This window comes from Epargyreus clarus, unplaced genomic scaffold (genome assembly GCF_041222505.1).
Source record: "Epargyreus clarus isolate Ecla_fem2 unplaced genomic scaffold, WU_Ecla_fem_2.2 ptg000017l, whole genome shotgun sequence".
NCBI classification, from domain to species: domain Eukaryota; kingdom Metazoa; phylum Arthropoda; class Insecta; order Lepidoptera; family Hesperiidae; genus Epargyreus; species Epargyreus clarus.
This window is the reverse complement of record NW_027332225.1, coordinates 13,278,249-13,298,598: the sequence shown is the minus strand read 5'-3', so window position 1 is coordinate 13,298,598 and position 20,350 is coordinate 13,278,249. Positions and strand designations below refer to the sequence as shown.

At 36.0% G+C, this 20,350-nt stretch overlaps 2 protein-coding genes across 2 annotated transcripts; both read left to right on the top strand.

Moving 5' to 3' along the window:
• Positions 1 to 1,558: 1,558 nt before the first annotated feature.
• On the top strand, positions 1,559 to 11,995 carry LOC140748950 (arrestin domain-containing protein 17-like). The gene is made up of 8 exons (XM_073081924.1): positions 1,559 to 1,920; positions 4,407 to 4,559; positions 4,985 to 5,193; positions 6,035 to 6,217; positions 6,874 to 7,050; positions 7,860 to 8,534; positions 9,555 to 9,615; positions 11,337 to 11,995. Exons 1-8 carry the CDS (start codon positions 1,806 to 1,808, stop codon positions 11,351 to 11,353), a joined length of 1,590 nt encoding a protein of 529 aa, XP_072938025.1. The 5' UTR covers positions 1,559 to 1,805; the 3' UTR covers positions 11,354 to 11,995.
• Positions 11,996 to 14,159: 2,164 nt separating this feature from the next.
• Positions 14,160 to 19,892, top strand: LOC140748949 (arrestin domain-containing protein 3-like). Its single transcript, XM_073081923.1, has 6 exons — positions 14,160 to 14,696; positions 15,341 to 15,496; positions 16,480 to 16,688; positions 17,510 to 17,692; positions 18,242 to 18,418; positions 19,440 to 19,892. The coding sequence occupies exons 1-6, from the start codon at positions 14,582 to 14,584 to the stop codon at positions 19,593 to 19,595; spliced, it is 996 nt and encodes a 331-aa protein (XP_072938024.1). The 5' UTR covers positions 14,160 to 14,581; the 3' UTR covers positions 19,596 to 19,892.
• The last annotated feature ends 458 nt before the right edge of the window (positions 19,893 to 20,350 follow it).

Below are 20,350 nucleotides of genomic sequence, written 5' to 3'. Positions count from 1 at the left end.
ATTTACATAGACTGTCAATGTCAATGTCAGCAGCAGGTCGACTATCGATAAAAATATCGATTAAGACATTGATGTCTTTGAGCTTAAATGATATTATACATTATTTATTAATATTAAAGAGCAAAATTATCGTTCCATAAATTTCAGAATTTCAGAGAATATATAGTAGGTACATACTGTATTTATTCCCTTTTTATATTAAGTACTATTACTATTATTCGTATTGCTTCATTGTATATAGTTAATTATTTTCAACTGGCAAGAACACCGTTCATATTATAAACTTTCCCCTTGACTCGTCGCTAATCACTTGTCTTATTCTACTCGAATCGCGTCGCCAACTTCGTCGCGACTTATAATTTTGTCCGCCTTTATATTTTATTCATAAAGAGGAAGTTCCGAAGACTTACATAAAAACTGAGTAATATCTAACAAATTTATTTTGTCAATAGTGCACAATAATATAATAAAAATATGATTGTTATAATTTATATTTACATTCATCTTTAATATTATAATGGCAGACCCAGACTTGTCTATATACTATAATCTGTTTTCTGAAGCATGGTGTGCGTGACAGTTAACAGCGACATCGACAGATGCAAAGAGTAAATAATAAGATGTCGATAAAGATTTTATAAGGTATATATTAAATAAAAAAAAATGTGAGCCGTCACGGGACGCCTGGCAGTTGTGAAACATCGACATTATTTTGTAAAAGTAATATGCAGAAAAGAACATATTGTGATTGAAACTAAATATGTCATAATGATAAAATAAAATATTACGATTTTTTTCCAGATAACTATGACTATTTATTGAATAAACATTTATTTTCATTAAATACAAAAATTTACGAATTTATTTCAAATCGTGACTACTTCGTTTAATCAATGACTTCGGTAATAGTTATTGCGCATGGCGACGCGCCGCCACACCGTACACACTACTGCATATAGACTGTATATATATACCATCGTATAGCGTGGCGCCACGGCATGCGTCGCCACGCCAGAAATCGGTTTTACGTGCGGCTATAGATGTTTCACATCAAAAACATTTTTTTTAAGATATCATAGTCCGCGCCAGACTTCTAGTCTCTTCTGAAGTTTTTGCATGCAGATTTAGTTAGCATAATTATACTCCATAACGTAAGGCATATTATTTTAAATCTTTGTTGTAAGGGCACACTAACGCAGCTATGCACAGAACATCTATAATCCTAACGAAGCTATGTACCCGTGGGCAAGAGCGGGCAACAGACGAATGCTGGGGATGTCCCGCGCTGTCTTCGTCTTCGCTAATATCTACAATTTGCCATCACAACGCGAGTCGTATCTAAATTCGGAGCAGACTAGCAGTTTGCCGCGGACCATGGAAACATACGGCATATGCGTCAAATATATAGCATATTATAATATACGCGATAGTTTTTCGCCAAAGACAATAGATATTATGGTTATCTACATATGGCTTTATGTGGCAAATACGGCCGTTTCTAGTTACATTCATCTTCAAATGTCATGTTTACGTCGTTGTCAAATGTCAATATTTTTTGTATAAAAAAAATACTATAATAGTGGGTGCACTGTGCAAACTGCAAAAAGCTGTGCATTGGGAGTTGGGAGTGTACGACAGACGACTGGTATTAGGCAGTTTAAATTACTTCAGTCCAATGTGTTATTGTTAGGCTTGTAAGTGTTGTATTAATTACATTAATTATTGAAAGTGCGAGCTCGCTCTCTGTGTCTATTTTTATAAAGTTTGTACTAAAACGTTAAGCTTGTAATCGTATTACAAGTATAATGGGATTTGATGAAGGCAGAATCGTTTTTGATAACGATAATGGAATCTATTTCGCCGGCCAATCAGTGTTTGGAAAATTAATATTCGATCAAGAAAAAGACAAGACTTTCCGGGGTAAGTGAATAACTTGTTTCAGTAAGTGGAAATGCCGCCATTATTGTATTGCTTTTGTTTTTAAATGTTGTGTAATTTTGATTGGAGTAGGGCGGCACCACCGGTTCACGAAACTATAATTCTATTCTACAGTACTGAACTCTGGTTTTCACATTAGGCCAGTTTGAATAGGTTAATATCATACTTAAGAATATTTTTAGAAGCAGAAAACTGGTGTAAATAAGTTTCCTCAAGATTTTCCTTATCCGCTTCAATAACAAATGATTATTAATAATTCTAACAAATCTAAGGTTCAAACCGGAAAAGTGTGAAGCTGAAATTAAATCTACTAGAATGTTACTGCCCTCTGTGCCTGTTTTACAGTGGCAGTAGCATTTTATCCATATTTTATGTATATACATTTCGATGGGTCCTACAAAAACTGGTGCAAGTGCATTTCACAACTTTCAACGTACATAGTTAAAATTTTAAAATGGTATAATTGATACCTTGAAAAAAAAAACTGCATTATACATGAATAATGTTAAAGTTACACGCATTAAAACATTCAAATCGCTCTACTGTAAAGTTGTGAAAATGCACTTGCACCAGTTTACGTAGGACCCGTTGATTTAATCATTACACTCATAGCCCCACAGTAGGAATTCTGTTTCATGGATACTATGATTACACCCAAAGACAAATTAAGGTGTTTGAATCACAATATTTTACAAATCAAAATCCATAATTTAGTTACATATTACTGACTGAGTATCAAACCTGGTCTGACATACAGTGAGTATGTCAGACTAGTTTGATAACCACTGTGCCATACAGGTAATACTTATTATATAAAATATAAATATTATATATACAAGAACTTGTTATTTATACATCTTTCCTTCCTTCTCAAAGTATAATTATAGCAAAAAAAACCCACTTGTGTAGTGTTTATGTGTAATGACCTTGGCTGGACCGAATCCATTCATTCCAACTCACATTTTAACAATAAGAACACAATATGACTACACATGTGTTAGCTACATAATGCTTTAGTCAATCCGCCTAGTAGTTTCAAATTTTAGCCCAATCGGGCGGTCTGAGATTCAATCCCAGAAATGCATCTTTGATTTATTAGTTAGGTATAATCACCTAATATATAAAAATAAATTTACTTGTAATGATGATGGAAAATATTGTCTGGAAACATACGTCTTAGAACTCTGCATAATGGACGAAGTGCAAGTTGAACTCACACTCTGATGGATCCATACCATCAAGTTTGCATGTATTTTTTATTTTTAGTATTTGTTATCATAGCAGCCAAAGAAGTTAAATTTATTGTAAAAATTTGAACTGTCTACTTATTACAGTTCAATAGAACACTGAAAACTTAATTTTCATGTTATTTTTATTTTTATTATTTGTTGTTATAGTAGCCACAGTTAACTAAGACTCTATAAAAATTTTTAATTATGTATCTATTACGGTTCAGGAGATAGAGCTATGAGACAGACAGACAGACAGTAGAGGCTTAGGTAACAGGGTTCAGTTTTTACCCTTTGATACGGAACCCTAAAAAGGGCTCTCAAAGGGGTGTAAAGTCTATAATTTTACACTTGGCTAGTGGTTGGCTACCTGAACCTTCTTACTCTAAGAGAAGACCCATGTCCAGCAGTGAGACAGTAATATGTTGATAGCAATCAGTTATAAACGTTAAAAAATGTGGTAGGATATCTTTTAAATCACACTGCATTCTTAGCACAATAAAATTATAATTAGACATCAATGGCCTACTCATTAAAGGGTCTTATGTTACTAAATGTTTATTGATTTTTTCATTATTTATTAATTAAAAGACATTCTTTTAAGTATATTTGTACAGAGCTATTTTTGAACAGCAATAACCTTTGTACCATCAATAAACGATAATCCGTTTTGATTGCTTGATCAATGTTCATGATGTGTGCCTTGTATTGCATTGTCAATATTTATTTTATTGGATAATACTATACTTGACTTATAAAATTTGAAGTAAATCGTATCTTATCAATAAAGTTATAACTGATGTGTTGTATTAACAGAATCAGACTGATGTGAATTTTTCAAATGGGCTTTTTCCTTCACATTTTCATTTATGATTACTTCCCAGAATTTTATCCTTATGAGTAACTTGTATCTGATGAATAAATGAATGAATAGATTGGACTGGGACAAGTTGCAATAAGGTAGATAGTATTAAAACCAACATGAAGTCTTATGGATATGGCAATTGTCATGACAATAGTGGCATTATTAGTACATGTGTGACCTAGCAATTTCTAAATTTTGGTCCTATCTTGGTTTTTGTTATATGTTAGGCCAACTCACTGTAATTTATACTAATAATACATAATATACATAATTTACTTTTGTTGTTGACAAATTACTTTTGTTGTTGCCCTCTGGAAAGCCGCCCCTCTTGACCTCCCCTAAAACTTTACTTTAAGTTGATCTTTTTATTTCAGGTATATACATTAAGTTTAAGGGTTTCTGCACGGTGCACTGGCGGACGAGCCATACGCGGAGGGTAAATGGCAAGACTGAAACTTATTATATAGACCATAATTCCCATGAAGAATATGTGAATCAGAAAATATACTTGATCGGATCAGATAGTGGTAATGACTAGTGCTTATTAAAAGTTCAAGGTTTTAATACTAACATTGGACCATCATATATAGAGTAGAAGCAGTATAGTTCCAATGAGCTCTATCACCTCTACTTAATTTCTAATGTGAAGAAAGTGGATGCGTTCTGACTGACTGCAACTGCAATATGAAACAACCATTTTAGTTTTCAGGTCGAACTACTGTTCTGTTAGGAGTTGATTACAGATGTAGATGGGTGACAATGATCAATTACTATCAGTAAGTTTGTATGGTCATTTGCTACTTCAATCTTAATTAAAAAGAACATAATTTCAAAATTACTAGCTTCTAAGTTATCACACATAAGCATTTTTTTCATCACACCAACCTTTATGCTCATCATGGGGCTACCATAATGATGATTACCTCAATATTATTAACCATTTGACCCACAGGGGAGCAAAAGATAAGGCCTGGCCACTATGAATATCCCTTCCAACTGATGATTCCGGGGAACTGCCCATCGTCACTGGAGGGCACAGTGGGGCACATCCGGTATGAAGTGAAGGCGGTGGTAGACCGCGCATTCAAGATGGACCAGGAGAAGAAAGCAGTAGTCAGGGTCATCTCGCCTTTGGACCTTAATGCTGAACCTGGTGTCAAGGTATACTTAAATATTGATCATTCGCGCATAGAACCCTTTGTGGTGCGACTCCGGCGGCACCACTGCTCCACCTATTTCTGCCTTATAACAGCAGTGTTAAGCGCTCCAGCTTAGTTCTCGGGAGTAGCGGCGCATCAGTGGCCGACCACAGGTAGGAATATCTTATCCTATCTGGGGTTGATTACAGATGTCCATGGGCGGCAGTAGCCACTTACCATCAGGTGGACTGCATGCTCGTCTGCTACTCCTATATTATAAAAAAAATCTAAATATATATAACTCAAAGGTGACTGACTGACGTAGTGATCTATCAACGCACAGCCCAAAACATTGGACGCTATGACGTAGGCATCCGCTAAGAAAGGATTTTGATCAATTGTACCCCCAAGGGTATAAAATAGGGGATGAAAATATTACTTCGTAACGCGAGCGAAGCCGTGGGCAAAAACTCGTATATATATAAGAAAGGGTTCAGGGGGTTCGCACTACCCCTTACCATAAGTGTTTACTTTATGAATATCTTAGCACAAAGTACTTAAGAGGAATAAATATTTATTGACCTTTATTGTATTTGGTTTACCATCAAGTGATAAGTAGAATGTAGCATTAGGGCATGCAATCTACCTGATGATAAGTGGTCAATGATGTCTCATAATTATATGAAAGCAACTCCATATCGAATAAGAGTTTTCGTTGAAGCCAATTACAGATCATACAGATTTACCACTCCTAAGTATTAAGATGGCCTTTAGACTTGAAGGTTACCAAAGTCATGTCAATCAAAATGCAGAGCTGTCTTCCAAAAAATGTTTGTAATAATAAAATATTTTTTAATTACCAGGATCCAATACAAATGAAAATGAACGAGACTTACTACTGTTGCTGCGCCCGCTCGGGCAGGGTAGAGGCGGTCATCAAGCTGCCTGCCTCGGGGTACTGCCCGGGACAGGTCATACCCATCGAGGTGTCCTGTGCTAATGAAGGTTCTGTCACCATTGACTCTATCACCTTCAAGCTGAAAAAGGTAAGGTTTAGTTCGCTTCAGTGGCGTTAGCATTAGGGCTATTATGGAAATGAAAACTCAAAAACTTAACATGTACAAAAATAAATATGGGTTATAAAAATACATACCACACTATTTGCATGATATTTTCAGTAAATTAAACTTTAAAAGAGTTGAAGCTTTTACAAAATCACGAAGTTAAGAGATATTTGTCTACAGGTGGCCGTGTCTTTAAAGTAAAGCTTGTAAATAGCTAACTAACAAAACGAAAAATGAATGAAAAACGTGTGCTTCTTGGGAATCAGACAGAAGTAATAACTTAAACTAATCTAAATTGAACTATTTAATATCGAAATTGTTTAATTTTAGTAACCGGAGAAAAGCTCAGGTTATTACCAATTTTTTTTGTTAAATATGTGTATTATGCCTATTGCACACTAAACACTGAGTGATGCGAAAAGAGGAGAAGCGTCTGTCAGACATACGGCTAGAGCTGTGGTTATTCGTTAGTGAAAGGGAAACTAAACAGACGGGGGCCGTGAAGCGTTACGTAACGAAGCGGTTTACCCTCCCATAAGAGGTTATCGCTTCTCAAATACAGAAAATGGGTTAACAAACATTAGAAAAAATATAATCTTCTCATACGATATAATGATTTGAATATTTTCATGTCGCAGGACACAACATTCCACGCGGGCGCCACGAAGACGGAGAGCGAGGTGCTCGCGGAGCTGGAGTCGGGCGAGGTGCGCGCGGGCAGCAGCCGCCGCTTCACCGCCGAGCTGACTGTACCCGCTATCGACTCGCCCAACGTGCGCAACTGTCGATACATCAGCATCGACTACGAGTTGAAGGTTCGTGCTCTATGGTGGTAGAACATTTTGTGGTTCGACACACGAAGCAAAAAAAAATTCTATACTAATATTATAAAGAAGAAAGATTTGAGTGTTTGTTTGTATTGAACACGCTTCAAAACTACAGGACCGATTTGAAAAATTCTTTTACCATTAGATTCCTTGATAATCCGTGATGAACATAGGGTATAGAATATTTCTTGTACCTTATAACTGCAGTGAACGCTTCTGTGTTCTGTTTATTTTTATAATATACGAGTACCAGTCCTCTATGGTGGTGGAACATTTTGTGGTTCAACTCCAGAGGCAACACTATATCTATTTTGCCTTTTAACAGCAGTGTGCGCAGCTGTGTTCTGGTTTTTTTTATAATATAGAAGTATGCACTCCACCTGATGGTAAGTGGCTACTACCGCCCACGGATATCTGTAATCAACCCCAGATAGGATTAGATTCCTACCTGAGGTCTGCCACAGATGCGCCGCTACCGATCATAATTAAACTGGATCGCCTCGGAAAAGTATGTCTCCCTTACCACACCCTTCAAACTATGCAGGTTTCACAGGTGTGGCAACTGAAACATTTTCTCCACGCCCTTCAAATCAGAACACAGCACTGTTATTAGGCAGGAATATAGTAGGTTGTGGTGAGACCGGAGTCAGACCACATAGAGTTTTACCACTTTCAAATATATTTGTATAGGGCTATAGTGACTTTACTAAAAGTATGTTATATGTAATTTCTTATCTTCTCCACTATTAAATATGCTTCGATGATATTTTTTCTGCTAAATAAACCTTTATTTACAGGTCATTCTAAGCCCTGACGGCTGCCACAGCAACACATCGCAATCTCGAAAACTAGTTATTGGTACAATTCCCCTCATGGAATCCGGATATATTCCAAGCCCTCAGGACCAGATGGGCCAACAAAATGTTGCTGTCGTCAATCAATCATTCCAATCTGCCTATCCTGGCGCAAACCCTTATCCTGGACAAAACTCACCTTACCCTGCTGGGAAGGCCCAATACCCGACTGGGAATTCTCCATATCCGACTGGGAATTCTCCGTACCCGACTGGGAATTCGCCTTACCCAGGTGGCAACGCACCATATCCTGTTGGGAATGCGCCTTACCCAAGCAACACCCCTTATTCGGGACCTGTGGTCACACCATACCCAGCAACTTCCCCATACTCGGATGGGAATAACTCTTCAAACCCACCATACCCACCGCCATACTCCGAAGTTACTAATACTGCACCTTACCCTGTAGGTCCAAACATAGCTCCGTACCCAACTGACTCGCCGTCCAATCCGCCTTACCCCGTAACAAATTCGCCTTACCCACCCCCTACGAGCTCCCCCTACCAACCCCCGAAGGCGACGGTGACGGGGCTAAGGACGGGTACGCTGGGCTTCATGGCCCAGGGCAGCGCGATGCCGCAACTGCCACCGGGCGCGGGTGTACCTTACCCGACTAGTGTAAGTATTTGTAATTTTTTGAAATAAAACTTATTTTCGTCGTTAAGCTAAAGAAGTGTTACTTCAGTCGTGTGGTCTAAAACATACTGGTATTTAATGTTTTTTTTTTATAATATAGTATCAAACGAGCATACCATCTAAATGGTTGTAAGTGGCTAATCTCGCCCAAGGACATCTGTCATCTATCCCAGATAGGATTAGATTCCCGTGGTCGGCCAAGATGCGTTCCTACCCCCTGAGTACTTAGTTCGAACCCGCGTGGCGGAGCGGTCACCATGCCGGTCTGACGCGCACAGGGTCCCGGGTTCGATCCCCGGCCAGACTTCTAAATGATGAATTTAGATTTCTGATTCTGGGTCTGGGTGTTTGTGTATTTGTCTGGTTGTGTGTGTATGTCCACAGCACCCACGATACAGGGAATCCTAGTGTGGGGCTGTGAGTGTAGAAAGAACTCCTCGGGTAGAATATCTCGGAACACAGCAACAAATAATATTACTGTTATTAGGCAGAAATTGGTAAATGTGTTATATGCAAACAAGCTTCATTATTTTTGTATTCCACATAAATAACATGCACGTTTTTAATACTTCCTACTTTGTATGACGCAGGCCATATTAATTGACTATTATCATCTAGACAAAACCTTTTAACAAAACCACTACCGACGTCTTCATAGATTTTTACAGAAAAACAAAGCAAAAATAATTTACGTAAAATGTTGGTAAAATGTATGCATGGACAATTAACATAAGATGTGGTTTTATTACGACCTTAAAAACTAGATTTCAACGTAACTTAACGTAAAAACTTTAAATTCCTTGTAGGTAAATTAACTTCAATTGAAAAATTTAAAAATCGCTCATAATGTTGTCAACCATAAATAATAGAGCATAACTGTTTACGAAAACCGCCACATGCACAGAAAATGTGTCACGGCATGCAATAATTGTAATAACACCTTACTGCTCAGTAGTGGATAATGGCTAGTTAATTAATTACAATTATATGTTTGTATTTCAGCCTTCAGCCAGTCCTTATGCAGCAGCTAGCGCACCAGAGCCGGCAACGCCCGATGAAAAGAGTAAGTTGATAATTATAACCATTTTTTAATGATATGTATTCCCATTTTTTATAATATATATCACCTAGATTGCAACTTATTGAATGTATGTAAATGTTTTTTACCCATGTGATGAAAGTAGCAATACATAATTATTTAAGCGATAAAGTATGAGAGGCTTTAGATTTTTTATGTATCGCGAACGTATATGCAGTATGTGGGCGTAAAGGTCGAGGAAATAAATTTTTAGGCCGAAAATAAACGTTATGAACACACTTAATCGTTATTTTATGAAGTACTTTATGAAAAGAAGCTCAACCGAACACAATGGACGCGTGCGCATCGGGCGGTGGCTACGATCGAACTGACAATAAAACTGGCCGCCCCTCCAGCACTCGGTGTTACGTCATTATGACATGATATTTCGATATTCGTTAAAAGAGGGTAGTGATAAAAAAACACATAATATACTACACTAGCGTAATCGTGATATTTTTACGACGAGCCGTCACATAATATGTACAATAATGTAAAAATTACACACATGTGAATAAATAGAGAATTGGCATTGTTAGAGTAACTGCTATTCTTAATTAATCTTACCAAAATATCGTGCCTAGTAAAGTTCGAAATTTGATAATTACTAGTGTGCAGAATAAGTCATAATTGGCCGACCTTTGTCGACCTTTGGTCGTCAAAACATTCGACGGATAGATTATAAATTAGCGTTAGCCCACAGAGGTAAAAGTTTGATGTAAACAAAGTTACATGTAAATATGCATCTTAGTTATTCGTATGATGTAAATTATAGTCCGATTCATAATTAGGTGTCCAAAGTGTAAACAAAGGTGTTGAACTATCAAGAAAATACGTTTGAAATGGTAGTTTCTTATTTTTGACTATATTAAAGTAGTACAACGTTAATAAAATAGTAAGCTAAATAAATTAAGACCAATTCACATTTTTTAATATTAAATTACCTCCATTCATTCCATATAGTAATAATAACAAAAAACAAGTTTTATGGTAGAACATTCGAATGTGATAATGGGATCCAAACATCGAGATCCAACAATCGGGATCCAAACATTTTTTTTGCCGCCATTTTTTAGTTTCGTAGCTGATAACACTAGAAATAAAGATAAACTGGCCATACCTCAATTTAGATTAAGCCAGATGTGTAGGGGAACTGTATTCGTTTCTGCAATAAAATACCAAAAGACATTATTGATCTATCCGAGAAAAGGTTTAAATCTACTATAAAATTAACTTTATGTAAAAAAGCTTATTACATTGTAAATCAGTACTTAAATGATAAATCCGCATGGTATGACAACTCCAGCTACAACATCAATAATTAATTATGTGTACCACTATGTAAAATTCTATATTATTTCCCTTTAAAAGATGCACATATGCACACGTATGGAGTTTATTGCGCCGTTTCTTCTCCATAGCGAAATACATTCCGAAGCAGTGGTAGTTTGTTGACTTTCAAAAAGTATTCTATATGAATCAATTTTGAATAAATGAGATTTGAATTTGATATTATTAATTTTCGTGATCGTGATCGAACTCGAATGATCTCTCGTTTTCATAGCGCGTTTGTTAAGGTTTACAATACCTGTAATTGTATTGTGACAATGACATTTCTTTGTTTACATCTTGGACACCTAATTATGAATTGTTTTATATGTTTCATATTTTTATTTAATAATGAATCCAATTATTTTCTATTTCAGAAAACCCAATGCCCTAAACAGCGCGGTGAGGATATTCTTCAATGGCAAAACGGAGAAGCTTATGAGGAAGGTTACTTTTTTTTAATCTATACGACTTAAATATACTTCAATAAATAATAAGGTGACTTAACTTTACTTATGAAGATATACAGCCTTTTCTATATACATAAATTGTGATAAAATTCAAGATTTTTTTTAAATATTCTGAATGTATTAAAAATCAGCAACAATTTTTTTAAGCTGCCGTCTACATTTTAACGCATTTTTTTATTTTATTGTTTTATATTTTATGTTTTTGAACTCTTTAAAAATATTATATAGTAATGTTAAATATATGCTTTAAATTCTGCAACTATTATTTAAACATCTATCGACAATTTAATGATTTTTTATATGTATATTTTTTGACTTGTTTATATTTTGTTTTTTGATCTTTAAGATTTTATATAAATATAAGCTATTCGTTGTATTCGTCTTTAAGACTTAAATGGTTTTTTTTATGAATAATAGTATTACGTAACACAACATGATTATTAACATAAAATAAGTAAGCAGGAAGTGTGTAAGATCCATATTATATGTATTTGTTCAGATTTTTACTGAGTCGATGTTGTTTAGGTGGAAATACTGAAATTTGTAGAAAAGAGAGAGGATTGGAAATGTATGTATGTAAAAAATACTAAAACTCCTTACGTAATTCTCGAATGACCTCTTGTAAACAGCCAGACTTAGAAAAATCTAAATTCATTATTTGGATAATTCACTGATTCTAGATTACTAGAGTAATACGGCCTGATGACAGGCCGGTACATTAACCACTACGATAAGCGAGCTGCCAACAGTAGGTAGTAACTATTATTGAATAATTTGTATTTTGCAATCTTAAAGACTCATAAATCATACTTAAAACCATACTACCTTCATTTTTTTTGAAAAAAATGACAATAAATCCCACCAGATGTCCTAGTTCGGCGTTAGGGAAAGTACTGTTGGACTACCTCAGCGATTTGTGCCTTTATTACTAATACTATTTACTACTTTATGATTCGTCCACATTACACACACTAAACGTGTCAGATACGTGATGTATCAGACAAAATAAAAAAAAAATCGGTGACATTGTGACTGTCAACGTCTCCGCAGCCGTGTAACTGATATAAAAAGTTACATTCTGTAATAAAATATTGTCTGTAACTGTACGTGTATGACACGCTCAGTGTCTGTAGATGTAAACCAAACTTTATACACCTTTTTACCTCTGAGTGTCTTACAATATTGCCATGTGATAATTATATGTCTTTTATTGACTATATTTATGTGTGAGGTGCTTAACGTTGACGTTACTGTATAAGATAAGAATAAATTCGCATAATATTTTGTATTATTTGTAAGTAAATATAAGGAAAAAATGAAAGAAATTTAATTTGAAATCTTATTTTCGGTAATATTTGTTGGCACAAAAACTTATTTAAAAAGCATTTAAGTAAATATAGATTTAGTAGTCCTATATTGTTTAATCTTCCATGGTTCGTATATAAGTCTCATTATAAACATTCTTGTAACCTGATAATACTGTTAAATTTATTAAAAACAAAATAATAAGGGTTTGTTAAACAAAAGTTGGTAATGATTGTATCGTGTGCCTTGTTTGTAGTGGAAGCGCTTATAGTATGGTGCTGGCATCTACAATGATATGTTAGGCACAGGGCCGGATTTAGGGAAGCGGACTAATGCCCCAATGCCTCCACAATAGAGCAAATATATGTATATCCTTTCCAATCATTAGTAAGTCCTAAAATATTTTTTTGTTGGATAAGTAAATTTTCTAGAAAAGGTGAAAAATTCCCTGTTCGTTGTAAAATAATTAGGGGCTTCCTTTGTTGCCAAGGGACTCTTTCTTTCATATCGGGCTCTGGTTAGATGAAGCAACCGCGATTACTCCTTGTTATGATCGTAAAATACTATAGACTAAGCTAGCTTAAATCACTTTAGAAGCAGAACGTTTTGAAAAGAAGTTCCGTATATACTGTAGATTTTTTGGAAATTCCCTCCCTAAAAGGTCTAACTAAAAGTAAAGTTACTTACCATATATATTACTAAAAGATGAATAAACATTTTGATGAATTTGTGAACTAGCCGCGTAATGTGGAGGCCAAAGGATTCTTGGTATATTGATTGGTCGAGAAAAGTGTGCCATAAAATTATATTTTTCGTATTTTTACATAATTTACGTGTTAAATCAGTTCAATTATTGTTAATTCTGTAACCGTGGCCATAACGCTATATTTAACTAGTCGCATATTAATATTAAGTGAATATTTGTTAAAATTTTATTAATTTTGATTTTTTATTGTTGTTTACACAAGTTAGTTTAAGTATAAGTCAAACTCAGGGGCCTTAGGCTGAAGTCACACGGAAGACTGGGGCGAGAACTTTGCAGCAATTTTGTTATATTGTGTGACCTACGCTTTAGACCGCAAACTAAACTATAACTTTTATACACGAGTTTGACAACGTACTTATATACCAATACATTTTATAAGAGCATTTTTTAATTAATTTTTAAATAAGACATTTGTATTTTATTATTAAGATTTTTTGAAACATTTCGAATACTTTTTGGCTTATGATAAAAGATTATGAATTATATAATATGACTATTGGAAACGTTTTTTTATTTGGCAAGGGGAAATCGTATAAATATATATTTCTGGGTTTTAGTCATGCACGTTTTTTTGATTAATTTCACCTGAATGTCGTAAGTACGATACTTTAACAGTATTTTATTTTATATTACATTAGTACGATATAATTCAAAAATTAAACTTCGGCATGTTTCGTTCCATAAAAACAAATTTAATATTAAAGTGGAAATAAATAATGATTTTAACAGTTATCTCCAACATAAATTTTACATACTTAAAAAAGATCAGGAATTATAAATTATTGATTTATGCCACAGCCAAGGCGTAGTACTCGTATTATAGATAAATTGTTTTAGTCATTATGGTATCGACAGAAAGTAAAGCAATTAACCGATAGATTCATTATATCTTGATACAATACCCAAAGTGGGGCGAGGGGAGATACTTCCCCCCTCACTCATTTGGCTCCTTATAAACTTACTTATTTTGTCGTCATTTTCTGAATTGAACAGACGGAAACTTGTACAAAGATACCTGTTGTCATTTTTTTGTAAATTTTGAACACTAAAACAAAAGTTTGAAGAAACCAAAATTGTAATAATGGGGTTCGACGAAGGCAAAATAGTATTTGATAATGGTACTGGAGTTTACTTCACTGGTCAAACTATTTCTGGAAAATTAATATTTGATGAAGAGTCCGAATTAACTTTTAGAGGTAAGTACATAACATTTGCTTTAACTGCGATAGCCTACGTGCAATTCAGCTTCAATAAGTAGGTGCGTTCAATTCCTAGACACCTCAGATTTTTCAAACTGATATGTGTATTAGAATTTAATTATCACTTGCCAGCAGCAGCGCAGTAATAGATTGACGACCACGACAGCGGACGATAAGCGGTCCGCCTGTTGGCTACTATTGATGGCAACTTTTAGTGGTCCCCACGACTGTCCAAAATAGCTGTTAATTGTTGTCAAAAAGGTGTAGTGAAGGAACCATCCTTTAATCCTTTGTTAAGAATCTAATGTTATCTGGGGTTAATTACAGATGTATATGGGTGTAGCCACATACCATCAAGTGGACTGCATGCTTGTCTGCTACTCGTATATAACAAAAAAACTTGTTTAATAAAGATAGCCTACACAAATTATATATTCGATAGGAGCCAATGAGCAGCAATTGTGACTGTGGCAAGCCTTCGTAACAAATATTCCGTTAATGATTTTTTAATCGCATTAAAGTTTAAAGCAAATATTGTAATGCATTAAAAGATAATGCTAGAATTATTAACACAAAACCCTACTACCTACTTCGGTATCTACTTCAGTACCAACCTAGGTAACTCCCTATTGTCTTTGCAGGCATATACGTCATCTTCAAGGGATATTGCAAAGTGCACTGGCGGACAGCTAACACGATGATATTGAACGGCAGGCAGATCACGACGCATTATGTGAATCATAATTCGTACGAAGAATATTTTAACGAAAAGTTCTACTTAGTTGGATCTGAAAATGGTAATCTTTTAGTGTCTTTTTGACGAGGCCTTCAGTATAACTTTTGTTTTTTTACGTGGAGAAATCCTACTTGGGTTCCTCTCACATGCGGGAGCAGCAGAGAGGATATGCAGGACCCTTTGTCGGGACCACCTAGCTACGCCAGTAGCAATAGTCCTATAGTATACCTACTCTAAGGGCTGCATATACATATTAACTAGTTACATTTTTATCTCTTGAGGTGTTAGTTGTGGTAGCATAGAGGCTAAAAAATCGGACTTAGGTAAGCTGAAGGTCTGAGGTTCAAATCTGGTATGAATCTATCATTGTTCCACCGTATGGCCAATAAGGCTGTTTCAAAGAGTAATCTAACTTGATCCAGTAGGGATTCGTAAACTATTATGTAGATTCTAATGAACGTTTTGTTTTTAAAGCATAAATTATGGCCGCAATATTTATTTCCTTATATTCAAGTCAAAGGTCAATCAATTATTTTTGGTGTAAAATTACAATAACATATTTACTTATCTAATGGGATATATATAGGTACAGCGATAATTATAATCAGGATCCGCCCTGGCTCGCCGCCGGGGTTTTCGAAATATGTACCTACCTATCTTGCGTAATATACTGATATTTAATACGAATTTTAGGACACGTAAACATGTGTATGAAAATACTGCTGTAATTTATGGGGCTATTGAAGTATTACTTAAGTTTAATTTTTGTATATTTCTCCCCTTCCGTCTTTATTACGGTACAGAATACCTTTGATTCTGACATTTGCCCGTGAAAACATTGGACTTGAAACCTAAATTTTTTTACAAACCTAGAAATAATAATTGCATAACGAGGACGCGAGCACCATTTACACCCGTCAGTCCCCATATCCATCAAATTAAGCGAATCAAAACCCCTTCTTAACGCCCTACGCGTTAAGAAGGGGTTTCTTAATATTTGAATGACCCCCAACTACGTACCTACGAATTATTATTTTATTTTAGGCGAAGAAATGATAAAACCAGGACATCATGAGTATTCCTTCGAATTCCTGATTCCTCCAGACTGCCCGTCGTCCTTGGAGGGCACGGCAGGACACATCCGGTACGAGCTAACCGCGGTGGTGGAGCGCGGGTTGAAGACGGACCCGGAAAAAATGGCTTTAGTTCAGATCATCGCTCCTTTGGATCTTAACACTGAACCAGATGTCAATGTAAGCTTAATGGCTTTTTCTGACGGAGAGTAGTCCTCTCTGGGACAAACATTTACTTTATTTATTTTTGAAAAGTTTACGTATGGCGTGGTAGATGTAAACGTCTCAAACACATTATAATACCAATCAACGTAAGACAAAATGTAAGAAAGGAGTTCAAGATCGCTATTATAATAGTCTGGTCCTAGCAAAAGAAAAGGGAAGTATGAAAATGGATGGCTAAGAATTCTTTAACGTAACCTGAAACTTACAACAACGTACGCGTACAACAGAACTTATTTCTTGTTTCCATCTACATGTGACCCGTGTAACAGATATTGGACAAGTTACATCGAACACAATAGTTAGCATTAGTATGCTCAAAACAAATTATACCTTTTTTTTTGTTTACGAGGGGGAAACCTTCAAAAAGTACCCAGTGTCGTGGGAGCGACACGGGATTATGTGGGATTCTTACCGCACTAAAACCCCCCGGTGGCCGTCCTCAGCGTTGCCAAGAGGACTCCGGGATCTCCTACGGAACGCAACCGGAGCCCTCTGAACGCGTTGCCCCTTCGGGCTCCTCCTAGGTGAGCTTCAGGACTCACCACACCGTCAGGTGCTTACAACGGTATGCGACCACACATACTGCCGTCCTTCCCGTAGTTGCTTGCTGGATGGCTCGACCTCCCAATCTTGGCGCCCGCAACCCCGGAAGCCCCCTTTTAGTCGCGTCTTACGACAAACAGGGAATACCGTAGCCCTATTCTAGTCCCAGGACTACAGGGACGAACAAATTATACCTACGACTACAATATTCAGATATAGCCTATAATTTTCAGAAATCAGTGGAGTTGACACTCGAAAAGGTATTCCACAGCTGGTTCGTTCGTTCTGGAAGCGTGGAGGCAGTGGTTAAACTGCCCCGCGCCGGGTACTGCCCGGGACAGTCCATCCCCATCGAAGTCAGCTGTACCAACATCGGCTCTGTACCCATAGAGGCCATTGCCTTAAAACTTGTAAAGGTTAGCTTTTGTTTTGTTTTGCATGACATCATAATTTAGTATTTTGAAATGAGTACATACTATACCTGTTCAGTCCAAATGTTAAGATTAGGCAAGCAGCATGTCGGTTTGCAAGTTGTATAATAATATACCGTATTCGGAAGTTACTAGAACCAATACACACAACACATACAACACATGTGGGCATACCGGAGACATATAATAATTATAATTATTTTTAAGTTTCTCATTCTAAGTTATGTAAAAGTCTTATGAGAAATAAAGATTCTTAAACCTAAAAAAATATAGTTTGAACGGGGAGATGCTACCATCACAACTATTTCTAGTATATAGACTCCTAATCTATATCGAGTTAGTTACAGAAGCCCGTTGACTGCAGTGATCACTTACCACCACTACATACTGTCCACGTTTCCTACTTTAATCATATAAAAACAAACAGAAAAATCCTTAAAGCGCTGGTCGTCGTTTAGAGTTTTCACAGCTACAGTTTAACTAATATACCTACTTTAGTTTAACTACTTATAGTTTAAAAATAAACGCTTTTAGGAAATAACGTTCCACGCCAGCGGCACTAAGACTGAAAAGGAGACTCTTACGGAGTTGAAGTTGGAGGAAGTTCCCGCGAATACCACCCGCAGCTTCACGGTAGAGCTGGTGGTGCCTGCCACCGACTCTCTCAACGTGAAGAACTGCCGGTATATCGACATTGACCACCAAGTACAGGTCAGTGATGCTAACGGCCGTTTTTTATAGTAACCACTGTAATGTTTAAAGGTGGTAGAAGCCTTTGTGGTTCGACTCCGGCGGCACCACCGCCACACCTATTTCTGCCTAATAACAGCAGTGCAGCAGCATAACGGCACTGCTGTGTTCCGGTTTGAAGGGTGTGGTAAGGGAGACATACTTTTCCGAGGCGTTCCAGCTTAGTCCTCAGGGGTAGCGGCGCATCTGTGGCCGACCTCAGGTCTAATCCTATCTAGGGTTGATTACAGATGTCCATGGGCGGCAGTAGCCACTTACCATCGGTGGACTGCATGCTCGTCTGCTAATCCTATATTATAAAAAAAAAATGAGTACTATCAAATATCAAATGACGGTTTTTAAACGAAATGCGATTAGCAAAATGACGTCCTTCAAATTCCAATATGGCCAATGTCTCAATTTTGTAATTTTTAACATGCTTTTATCAGCGTGATCTGTATGGATATACGAGTAGGTATGTATGCATGTAACGGTATCTTTGAACGCGATTTTACCCAGTTGCATATTTGAATGGTCAGTTAAATGTAAAAATCAAGAACCGGTGACAATACACGATTTCAATAATGTTATTTCATTATCTTTATCAGGCTTTGTACGAAATTATATAAATAATTGTACATTTCCGAATTAAATTGATAAAAAAGCATAACAATTGATACTCGTATCAAGCACCCCACGCTATTAAAACAGTAACATTAATTCTCGTCCATCATTTTATTTTTACATGAAGAAATATTTTGTAGCTTCATTAACTATAAAAGGGTAGTTTACAGTTTATTTAACTATAATTTATATATAAACTATAAAGGTTTTTTTTAAATAAACTTTTATTGGGTATTGATGAAAAACGAAAACTAAAATCTTCAAAATTTAAATCCGATTACAAATTTAGTTTAGAAATAAAAGCGTTTTACATTTTTTAAAGCAAGGTAATACAAAAATGAGCATATAGGTAATTATATAAAACGCTTTACGTTCCCAGGTCACCCTGAAACCTCACGGCTTCCATCGGGCCACGTCAAAGTCACACAAGATACTCATTGGAACGATCCCATTACTCAGACCTTTAGCTGCCGCGTCGAAGAATAAGATGGCACAACAGACTGTTCCCGACGTCAACCACGCTTCATTCATTTGAGAATACTTACCTCATTTGAAACACTTTTTGAGCAAACATTAAATTACGTCATTTGGAATCACATTCACGCAACTCTACAGCGACGGCTTTTAGGCGAACATTAAATAGCACAAAGAAGTACGTTGCTACCGCCAAGCTATCCTAACCTAACCTCACCGACGGTAACAAAAAAGATATACTGCTTTTACACACTTTAATATAACGAATGAATATCGAATATTATGTTTAAATGAAAAATGATTTTTTTTAGTAAAGTGATAAACTACTTGGTACATTGTATTTTTTACATTTGCAATAAAATAAGTCATAATTTTGGAGTTTATATTATTTAATCTTAAATCTTATATTTATTTATGTATGCGCTATATCATGTGACTGTTTCATGTACAAAAATATACAAATGTCAAATTATTTATCTATGTAGTTGAACATATTATGAGTAATATTTTGTAATTAACTATATAATCAACCCAAATTGTATTTGTATGGAACCAAGTTTATTCTTACCTACAAAATCAGATAAAGTTACTCCACCCCTAGAGAAAAGTAAACAAGCTGTCCTGCAATAAAACGATTTCAGTAAGACAAGTCGAAGCATACAGGCAGAGGGACGGCTCAATCAGGAAAATACAAAAGTGGGATTTGAATTTAGGCTTTGTACAGATCCATTGACCACCGCGCTGGCCAAGTGCGATTTGGTAGACTTCACACACTTAAGATTTTTTAAGAATACTCAGGGTTCTCCACGATGTTTT

Coding starts and splice junctions, on each gene's coding strand:
- LOC140748949 (XM_073081923.1), top strand. CDS start 14,582: ATGGGGTTCGACGAAGGCAAAATAGTATTTGATAATGGTACTGGAGTT. Junction 15,497..16,479: donor CTTAGTTGGATCTGAAAATG/GTAATCTTTTAG, acceptor ATTTTATTTTAG/GCGAAGAAATGATAAAACCA. Junction 16,689..17,509: donor ACACTGAACCAGATGTCAAT/GTAAGCTTAATG, acceptor TATAATTTTCAG/AAATCAGTGGAGTTGACACT.
- LOC140748950 (XM_073081924.1), top strand. CDS start 1,806: ATGGGATTTGATGAAGGCAGAATCGTTTTTGATAACGATAATGGAATC. Junction 4,560..4,984: donor CTTGATCGGATCAGATAGTG/GTAATGACTAGT, acceptor TTTGACCCACAG/GGGAGCAAAAGATAAGGCCT. Junction 7,051..7,859: donor GCATCGACTACGAGTTGAAG/GTTCGTGCTCTA, acceptor CTTTATTTACAG/GTCATTCTAAGCCCTGACGG.